The following is an 11414-nucleotide window of genomic DNA, read 5'->3' on the forward strand; positions in this document are numbered from 1 at the left end:
TTCTTTTCTGTTCTCTTTCATCATATTTTCCGGCGATCATCGACGTGATTCGGTTTTTGGTGGAAAATTTCGGTTAAAGGAACGTGATTGCATCGGTGAGTTGGTTTCCATTGAATTCTAGCTCGAATTTGGTTACCAGATCTCTTTTTTTTTTGTGTCTAATCTGATTACGATTAGGGTTACGGATTCAAATTATCGAGAAGTTTGAACGTATGGAGGTAGCAGGGAGATTTATTATTCTGTTGCCTCTTAGATGATATAATTGTGTTTAAATATTACAGTTAAAAGATTTCCTTTTTTGTAGTTTTTTTTTATTTTTCTAAGTGAACTATGTTGGACACATGACATCTTTCTTTATATGGATATAGATTTTGGGAGTTTTTAATTGGGTTACGTGAATTAAACCTCTATTTCAAGATCAGGGGAATTGTGATCTGGTGCAACGTAAGGATGCCTGGTTTAATTCACTTGGTACATGCATGCTACCTAGTTTTTGAATTTTCATTTGGGATACGTTTATTCTAGAGTTAGACCCCATCTTTTTTATTGAATGTTTCTGTGCTGATTGACAATTTTCATAATTAAAAGATTTGTTAGGTCCGACACGCCAAGGTTCTGGAGGTTACTTCTTTATCTCGGTCAAGACAACTAGTTCAATTACAAGAAATAAGACAAGTTTATAAAGTTTCGGCTGTATAAGCCAATATCTTAGCATCTTAAGGATCAGTCTATGAGAATCTCACAACCTTCGTTTGGTGCAAGTAGAAGTCTGTTCAGCCATACCCAGATTGAATAGGAGGTAGATAATTATGTTGCACTCGGTTTTCAACAGCATAAGGTGCAGTTTCTAGCGGTTTACATAAACAGTGCGTACGTAGGGAAAATCGCGTACCATGTTCAATACAATATGCTTATTACACCAGAAAAATATTTTGTTTTCAAGGATGATGACTGGATTCACAGTAATGAATAAGTCGAGGCTTCACCAAGATGCACAAAGAATAAATGCAGTATTATACCATTAGACCACTTTGCTACGGGATGCGTAAATATTTAGGGGGAGTGGAAAGGAAATAGAAGCAGACTAGAGCTGTTACAATTTACTAATTAAGATTGAAAAATTGATAGAAAGAAACATGAGGGGTAGGGGTGGTTAGAAAATTGCACTAACCAAAGAAGTGAATACAGATGATTAGTTGGTAATGAGGAGGTGAGTTGTTACACTTTGTGTGGAAGTGAGAACTTGTTCAGCTTACCATACAAATTTGCTAGCTAGGATACTGAGCGGTCTTAGTGGATCAGATATAATGGTTAATGTTATTTTCCCAGCATTTACTGGTTATGTAATCAGGTAACTGAATTGAAGTGTAGTAGCAGTCTATGTAATAGAGGAATAAACAGGATGTAGGTACTTGGCTTGTAAGGAAATCGTTTACTCTGTTCACTTCTGGTTCCCCTTTCGCTGGGTAAATGAACTACAAGATTGTTGAGTAAAGGCTTGGATGTTCCAGTTTATAAGGACTGTCATGGAAGAGACAAACAAACTTCCAATCTTCTGTCAGCCAACTAGCACAGACACTTCAAACATGAATCCATATTGCTCGTTCACGTATCAGACACTTATGTTAGACACACATATTGAACCCAATACTGCTATTTTGCATGTAATTTTAGCATGCATTGTTTGTCCGTGTATTGCCTCGTATAGGTGTGCGGCGCCGGTATCCTTATAACACAGGTCTTCAATGTTGATGCTAAGAACTGAATTTTATCCTGTATTGATGGTTGAATGCCTGTATTGTTTTACTTTTGGAACAATTTTATGGCAGATTTTTTGATCTGTGCAGCAGAACAATAAATAGACTATATGCCATTTAAATGTTTGTAAGAGTAAAGAGTTTTACTCATAAGATGACAATATGGATCCCTTTCTTCCTGGATATGCCTTATTAGGGTTCTTATACTGAACAATGTCATATAGAACTTTTATTTGCACTTTATGGATAATATGTCGTACATGCAGTCATTCTATCTGCACAATTCAATGCATCCTTGGAATTTCAAGGACTTTCACAGTGTCTGCTTTCCATGTTACTGTTTAACTTTATGTATTTGCAACATATTCCTGGAGAGTGCAAAATTCCAGCTGATTGGCTTCTTGATCAGAATATCCTGGAGTAATTATTTTTCTGTGGATTTTCCACTAATATCTCCAGCTTGCTTTGGTTGGTTAATATGGAATAGCTCAGGTTGGGATAGAAGGTCCTATTAATCTTTGTGCACAGGGGTTTTGGCTTCAATAGTTGTAAAAATATGTGGTCATTGCACTCCTTTAGGTGCCAGTTAACACTAGTTGGACCTGAATTACTGATGTAAGCTGTACCTAGCTGGTTGCTAAGTGCATTATACTCACTCAGAGCAATTGAATGAGCCATTGATCACTCTCACTCATATATTTTATTGCTCGTAATTCCATAATACTGAGTCACTGACATTACCCTTCTTCGTAAATATTCACTCCATGGCTACAAAGTTTCAATATCTGTAGTTGTAGTAAATAGAGTTGTGTAGTAAACTCTAATTGACTTGCTGATAAGAGAAATGTGATTCCTTTTGTTGTTTGGTTATCCTTGCAATGAACTTATTTCCCTAAATTAAAATTTTGTATTTGATTACATGAAGCAAATCATATCTTCTTTTCCCGTGTCTAGATTATATCATGACATGAGCTTATTATCTCTAACAGTTCCTGTTACGGCCTATTGACCATTTATATAGTGGTCTAGGGTCGGTTAACATCAATTTTGGGGGGCCTCTGGAATAACCATGAACAAAGCTTATATAATTGCACTATTTAACAACATACTTTATAGGGCTTTATTTCACAACATACTTGACACATGGGAAACCTTGTGCCTCATCCTAGGCACCCGATTGTTCATCCTTGAGAATACATGACCTTGGTCTCAACTGGGGACCTCCATCACTTACCGGTTATCTTTCCAGCTATTTTTCTTGCATTTTTTTCATATCGACCACACAATTATGTATATTTCCATATCAGCTTATGAAGTCTTTATATTTATAAATTGTCGCCTCTAATCACTCAGGTTGGATGCTAAACCTGCCTTCTATTAGTTACCAATGTATTATTAGTTTACACATTTACCAGTGTATTTGTTAGAACTTAGGATATGTTTGCTTCGTTAGCTGAACCGACATCGGCAGGACCTTTGTTTTATAATGGTTTTCTTTTCATCTATTTTTCTTGCGTATTTTTCATATTGATCATGAAATCTTGTTGTTTCTGTATTAACTTGTGAACTCTTTATGTTTATAGATTTACACCTCGAATCATTTCAGTTCTATCAAAAACCCACGTTCTATTATTTTATATGTTTACCAGTTTATGTTTTAGGATGTCCTGGGAGTATTTATTTGTTATTTAACGGGGTTTTATCCAAATTCTGCAATATTAATCGGTAAATAGAGAAACTAACATTGCTTGGTTTTATCTCAAGCTTAAATGGTGAGGTGTCAATCGTATCTATTAAGATTAAGGCATCGATCTGGAATATGAAAAATATCTAGGATCAATGTGGAAAAAATTATTTTAATTTTCTCTTATGTAGAAATACAGGTAATATATCCACTTGTTAGGTGTTGTTGAAGTTTATAATAATTCACAGTTTTATAGGCCTTACTAATTTCCTTTTGTCATTAGTTTGGATTACTTTTCGTAACTTAATGATATTTGATGAATTTTGTCAAATGCTTCATTGTTTATTTGATATGATGTTCTTTTCTGTAATTCTCAGAAACCTGTGCAGAGTGTAAACTGAATTTTCAAGGGGAGAGATATTGAAGTTATGTTTTAGGGGTTAAAATTGGTTGCTCCTCTTACCTATGAAGGGTATGAAAGGGGGGAGCCCATATAAATTGAGAGTCAGAAACCTCTCTCTCAGCCTCACTGCTCTAATTTGCTTGACACTTGCTGTTTGGGCATGGGAAAAAACACCACACTTGACTACTTATTTCCAACAGGTAGAACAGTTTGAGATGAGCTCCAGCGTGCTTTCTCCAGGTTTTTCCTCTTGCTTTGTTGTCCTTGCTTTTTATTCTTTTGATTTTCACAGTTTGTTTTGCCATGTTCTAATTTTTTGTTTTCTTTCTGTTTTTATTGTTTTAATACAGTGAATTCTGTCAAAACTACTCCTGTGAATAACTTTACAAGGCAGAATCCACTCCTCGTGGGAGTCAAATCAAATCCACCAAAAGAGGAAGTCCCATCGAAACTATCCATAAAGGGAATCCCATCAGAGCCAGCAAAAGAAGACAATTCTTCAGCTGATACACCTAGTATTTCACCTGCAGGAGGCAGTGCAAAAAGCTCAGCTGGAGAAAGAAAAGACGGAGAGAACGTAAAAATGGTTTCTTCAAATAAAGGTCAGCATCCATTGTTTTAAATATGCTTGACATGGTCAATATATAAGCCGATATTATAGAAGATCTCGTAAAAACCCCTAAAAAATCCACCAAACGCAGCAAATAAAATCACACAAGATTTAACGTGGAAAACCCTCAACAGGGAAAAACCACGGGTTAACGTGGAAAACCCTCAACAGGGAAAAACCACGGGATCAAAATCAATCCACTATCACCTTCAAATTACAATCTTTTGCACGGACAAAGACTAAAACCACGGGATCAAAATCAATCCACTATCACCTTCAAATTACAATCTTTTGCACGGACAAAGACTGCGAAATCCTCTCTCACTCTTTCTCTCTACACTTCTTCTTCTTCTCCTTCTTTTTTTTTCTAACAATAGAAGGATATATAAAAAGAAACCAAAACTCTATCTCTAGCCTAACTTCCTAATTAGAATAAAATTCAAACTCCCAATCATGATGGAACCCAAATTCCCATCTCACCCAACGAAATTAAATTAGCACCACATGTCGGCACATATCTCACATGATGAAGAATTTCGACCTTTTCAGTGTGAAGCTTGAGGCGAACACTTCCAACACCTTCAACCCTCATCTTCTCGTTGTTTTCAACAATCACGTCGTTAAATTCTTCATCTGTCTTTAATGTGTTAAAATAATTTTTGTTGTTTCAAACGTGCATAGAGGTTGCAGAGTCTAACACCCAAGTGTTACTCGCATCAGTATCTGTACTCTGCATCAATAAAACCACATCTTCATCACATAACCACTGAGGAGCCCGTCTTCTTTTCATTTTCTTGAAGCTTCATCTGTCTAATACTCTTCAAATCATTACGCATCTGGGAACATTTGAACTGTATGTGACCCTTCTCTCCGCAATAATAGCACTCCTTTTCGCTGTCGTCTCGGGCCCGAGATTTTGACCTTCCTTGATAACTGTCACATCTCCCCGTACTCTTTCCTCGATTAGAACCTTTAAAAGCTAGTGCACTCTCACCATCATTAGATGCGCTCTTCTTTCCCATTATTCTTTTATTCTCACGTAGGAGTGTTGTCACATCGTCAAACTTCAAAGTCTGCTTTCCTGCAATTATCGTCTGAACTAACGGCTTGTACGACTTCAGCAAGGAAGACAATAAGAGTAGCGCCTGCTCTTCTTCTTTAATCTCCTCATCAATATTCATAAGTTGGCAAACTAGCTGATTAAAGGCATTGATGTGAATCATGTGATCTTGAATTGCAGTACCTTCTTCCATCTTTAACGAATAAAGCTTCATCCTTAAACACAATCGGTTGGTCATCGACTTTGACACATAAATCCCCTCGAGCCTTTCCCACAGCCTCCGTAGTGGTCTCTTACATAACATTGTATTTGATCTCGGGGGCAAGTGTCAAACGAATTGTGCTAACCGTCCTCTTTTGTATGGAACTCCATTGAACATTCTTCAGGTTTCTTTTCCTCCAAAGCTTGATCAACACCTTGCTGCACAAGAATATCTTGAACCGTGCACTGTCATACTGCAAAATTTGTCTTGCCATTGAATAGCGGAATATCAAACATCGGACCCGAAGAAGAAGTCATCCTCTAAGCACGATCAAAATTCAAAACAGTCCCTGTAGAGATTGAATTTGATAAAACCGACGTCAAAAACGAACTCAGCACGTCGAAAAAACCTAGGAACGACTCCTGGATCACCGAAATCCGCCTCCAAATCATCGATCAAAAGACAAATAAACCTCAACCGTCGGATCTGTTGCAGCTACAACACCATCTCTACAGTACTGTGAACAGTACGTCACCATGAACAGTTCCTCCGCTACAATACCGTGGTGAATAGTGTTGTTGCTACAGTACCATTGTCGCCAAATGTCGTTGCAAATCTCGAAGCTCCACGAACTGTCGAACCCCGCTCTGATACCACTTGTAGAGATTTTTAGATCTCGCAAAAAACCCTAAAAAAACCACCAAACGCAGCAAATAAAATCACACAAGATTTAACGTGGAAAACCCTCAACAGGGAAAAACATAAAATCACACAAGATTTAACGTGGAAAACCCTCAACAGGGAAAAACCACGGGATCAAAATCAATCCACTATCACCTTCAAATTATCGTGGAAAACCCTCAACAGGGAAAAACCACGGGATCAAAATCAATCCACTATCACCTTCAAATTATAATTTTATGTACGGACAAAGACTGCCAAACCCTCTCTCACTCTTTCTCTCTACACTTCTTCTTATTCTCCTTCTTTTTCCTCTAACAATAGAAGAATATATATAGAGAAACCAAAACCCTATCTCTAGCCTAACTTCCTAACTAGAATAAGATTCAAACTCCCAATCACGATGGAACCCAAACTCCTAATCATGATAGATCCCTAACCTTATCTAATTCTCATGAAGTTATTCAAAGAATTAAAAACTCTATCCTAACTTGGAGTTTGAGTAGATACCCAACAGATACATCCTTTAATGAGGCTTGCTGCTAAATGATATAGTCTCAATACCCTTTAGCGCATTTTGGCAATTTTTGTGCAATATATCCCCTATATTGCCTATGTATTAGACAATATGTTGGTCAATATGTCCTTTTATATGGCTTATCGCAAAATAGTATACCGCTGTTGGTAATATTTGGGCAATGTGTCATGATTTTTCCTATGTATTTGGTGACATTTCCCCGATATAGTATAATTATATTACATTTTAGGACATTATAAATTATATATGCACATCTTCTGATATGTCACTCCAATATTTACATCATATTCTCGATATGGATTTTGGCCATCCAATATCGGCCCGATATCCTATATTCAAAACCTTGGTGTTATGTACATTGTTCTTGTTCATATTCATAGTAGATATTATGTTGGAAATTTATCAAATAAATAAAGATTATAGCATGAATTTAAACCCGGAAATTAAATAAATAATACATCAAAGATAGATAATATAAATTAGAGAAACAGGCCTGACGGGAGCAGTCGTGTAAACACTGCCCTAGAAGATTGAGGACCCGCCTATCGCCCTGGCGCAGATGATCCCTTCTCCCCTAGCGGTAAAAACCCCCGGAAACGGCCCGGCCTCTGCACTCGGGCGAGAGTGCAGAGCTTCAGCTCAGATGAAGAAGTTGCCCATAAAGTAAAACTAAAGTATAGATGAAAATGATATGTAGAGGAGAAAAGAAAACAAGATAAGTTTTTCACATTTTTCCATATGTTTCTTGAGCTCAACATATGTTGTTTATATAGGGGTTGAAAAGAGCCGTTACAAAATCCCTCAATAAATTTCGTAACGTTCGTCATAATGTATAGTCATTATGCCCATTTTAATTACAAATTAAAACACATTAAAACATATTTTAATTGCATATTTTAATTACAAAAATTTATTAGAATTCATTAAGGCAAAATTGCCTTTTCTTTAAAAATATCCAACATATTAACCATCAGGCCAGTATATGTTTGGATCTGTTTACTTATGGATTATGCCTGCTTAATGCATAGTGAAGACTCTCTTTTATATTTGTGTAAATTGTTTTAGATTTATACTTGTTATTTTACAAAAAATAATATAACTACCAATTGGAGTTTGTCATTTTATGCATTGCAAGGGAGCAAAAGTCATAAAGTGTTATTGCTTTTTTACAGTAATTTAGCTCATTATTTCTCCTAATCGCCTTAATATGATTTGTCTAATATACGAGTTGCAATCAGAAGTCGGGCGCCTTTAAGTTTACCTCAGTTTCTAGTGTTTTTCTAGTTCCAGTTACTTAAAAACTTATAATCCATCAATCTTGTAGATTGTGATTACGCGAAGGGAAAATGGGTTGCAGACAGCAAGAGGCCATTATATTCAGGTTCGGGTTGTAGGCAATGGTTGTCAGGGATGTGGGCTTGCAGGCTTAATCACCGCACAGATTTTGCCTATGAGCACTATCGATGGCAGCCGAAAGATTGTGAGATGCCAGATTTTCACGGCTCCAAGTTCTTGAGAAGGTAACTTTAGCCATTATTTTTCCTCCAACTGCTTATTATAAATCAGTATTCCCCAAAGTTAAACCTACTTGGCTGGCTTTCTCCAGGATGAAGCACAAAACAATAGCATTTATTGGCGACTCTTTAGGAAGGCAGCAGTTTCAATCTATGATGTGTATGGTCACAGGTGGAAGAGAATCTCCTGAAGTAGAAGATATCGGTAAGCAATATGGCCTTGTAATTCCACGGGGCGCCAAAAGACCTGATGGGTGGGCTTACCGATTCCCAAAAACCAACACTACCATTCTATACTATTGGTCAGCAAGCCTTTGTGCATTGGAGCCCATCAATAAGATGGACCCTGCTACTAATGTTGCTATGCATCTTGATCGCCCAGTTCAATTCTTACAGCAGAATCTCCCCAGGTTTGATGTTCTGGTCCTCAACACTGGACATCATTGGAACAGAGGGAAGCTTACTGCTAACCGATGGGTGATGTACGTTAATGGAACGCCTAACGCTGATAAAAAAATTGCAGGGATTGGGAATGCAAAAAATCTGACTATTCACAGCGTTGTAAAATGGCTAGACTCACGACTTCCACAATATCCTAGGCTAAAAGTTTTCTTTAGGACAATGTCCCCTAGGCATTTTGAAAATGGGGATTGGAATACTGGGGGTAGTTGTGATAACACTATTCCATTGGTTGGGGGGAGCGACGTGAATCAAAATAGTTCTTCGGATCCAGCTACTGAGGATGCCGTGAAGGGATCTAAGGTTAAGCTTTTGGACATCACTGCCTTGTCGCAGTTAAGGAGTGAGGGTCATGTATCAAAGTTTAGTATTCGACCCCAACCGGGGATGTATGATTGCTTGCATTGGTGCCTTCCGGGTATTCCAGATACCTGGAATGAACTCCTTGCTGCCCAAGTTTGAGGAATTCATTTTTGAGATGAACGTATGACAAAAGTTTATACACAGCAGTGATATATAGTTTCATCCTGCAGACTTAGGAAAAAGGCAGATGAGAAAGTGAAACGATTCTGTTATGTATCACGCCGTAATCATTCATTAAAGCATATGCTTGCTTGCTTGCTTGAAGAAACATTATCATTTGTTTGTAGATTGTGGAGATACTAACATAGAGCATAGACGATTTCTGATAACACCAGCTGAAGACAAGATTTTTTGAGAAAGTTCACCATAAAAAATGTCCTTAGTGGGTTTTCTCAACAATGCATAGTATCCTTTCTTTGCAAAATGTTGAGATTGTGGGTATCATAGCAGCGTATTATGAGTCCTTAGTTTACGTAGGAGTTTAGAATTGTATTTGAATCCTACATTGATTACTTTGGAAGAACGCTGTGTCTATCTATTATTTGGTGTCGTAAGGTTACAAATCATTAGTACCTAGTATATTCTTCATAATTTGGACCTACAGTTGATTTTTAACTCCTTCAAAGGAGTGAGATTTATATTAATTGACAGCTTATGTTGGTTTCGGAGCGGCTTTTAACCAGAGAAGAGTTTCTGTTTGTAAAATTGATATGTTAGCATGCAGTGGCAAAGCAATGTTTTTTATTCTAATCATTAACTCTCTGGACTTGGAATGAGATGAAGCATATGAATTAGGTTTTGGCTACTTTGTAATATAATTCACTTGGCTTATAATCTAGAAATATATTATAAGCAAGTGGATTATAAGCCAAAGTATTTGGTAAATTCAGTGGATTATAATCCAATTTTAATAGTAAAGTGTTTGGCAAATGAGTGGCTTATCAACAACCAGCATTGCTAAAATACCCAAACAAAAGAATTTAATGGGGTTGGAGGGATATAAATGGCGCTTGAAATTTTTTGAAGTGTTGGGTATTTTGGACTTTTGGTCAAACCTTGTGGATTATATGGCACCAAAAAATAAGCCTAATAAAAATAAGCCACCTAAAATAACCTAACTTACTTTTTGGTGGCATATAAGCGGAAATAAGCCACTTGTCAAACATGCCCTTATTATTTTACAAGCATCAAATTTAATATATAAGCAAATATAATATATATTAAACAGTATTACCTATTACCATGGAAAACGAGTTTTTAATGAAATGACTTTTGAATTAAAATTTATTGCTCTTCTTCTACTTTTAACTTCAATGCAAATCCTTAAGTTCACTATTCATGCCAGAGTAGATATTATGCATACTACAATATACTTCAGGATTCAAGCAATAGGACAACTTGAGGGTTCATGCTACACTAAAATTTTGAAATTTAATAACACTATTGGCACAAATTTTTGCTCCTTCATCCACTGTTGAAGCTAAAGTAAGATTTTGAACCTTGAAAACACTTCTGGTTTTTTTCCCCTCCTTGTAGATGATGATTTGAACATTTATCAAATGTTTCACATACATAAATCAGTTTTGGTTCTTATATAGAAAATTGATAAAACTTGCTAATTGGTATATTATTTTATTAACTAGTGTGGAGATGAACTCTATAAATAGAAGTAAAAAATTTATAGTTGAATTTTTTATAAATACTTATATGCAAAAACCATATCGTAAATTTGGCGATTGATAATACTAGGTTTTAGAAATGCAATGAACAAACTTCATGAACTTAGATCTCCTTGTATTTGGTGAGGATCTAGTAACTTCATATAGAAAAATAGTGACCCACAATTTTCTTTTTTAATAAGGCGACCAACAAAATTATAATCAAAAATATTTTATTAAATGTATTGTTTGATTAACAATTTTTATAATGAATTCGGGGTTAGCATGAGGTGCATTGTAAACAATACACTAAAATAACTCTTGTTTAAATATTATCTTTCGCGATTCTTTCGGAAGGATTGGTATACATCTACTTTTGATTTTTGAACAATGGCCGGAAGGCGACCACACTGATACGATGAGAAACGCCCGCATATCACCTTGCGACTAACGTATAAATCATAGGACTATTGAAGCAGAAGGAG

At 36.3% G+C, this 11414-nt stretch overlaps 1 protein-coding gene across 1 annotated transcript; it reads left to right on the top strand.

Moving 5' to 3' along the window:
• Positions 7 to 9955, top strand: LOC109820533 (protein trichome birefringence-like 14). Its single transcript, XM_020386691.1, has 5 exons — positions 7 to 95; positions 3819 to 4084; positions 4195 to 4446; positions 8260 to 8455; positions 8542 to 9955. The coding sequence occupies exons 2-5, from the start codon at positions 3907 to 3909 to the stop codon at positions 9368 to 9370; spliced, it is 1455 nt and encodes a 484-aa protein (XP_020242280.1). The 5' UTR covers positions 7 to 95; positions 3819 to 3906; the 3' UTR covers positions 9371 to 9955.

Source organism: Asparagus officinalis, chromosome 8, assembly GCF_001876935.1.
Source record: "Asparagus officinalis chromosome 8, Aspof.V1, whole genome shotgun sequence".
Classification (NCBI taxonomy): domain Eukaryota; kingdom Viridiplantae; phylum Streptophyta; class Magnoliopsida; order Asparagales; family Asparagaceae; genus Asparagus; species Asparagus officinalis.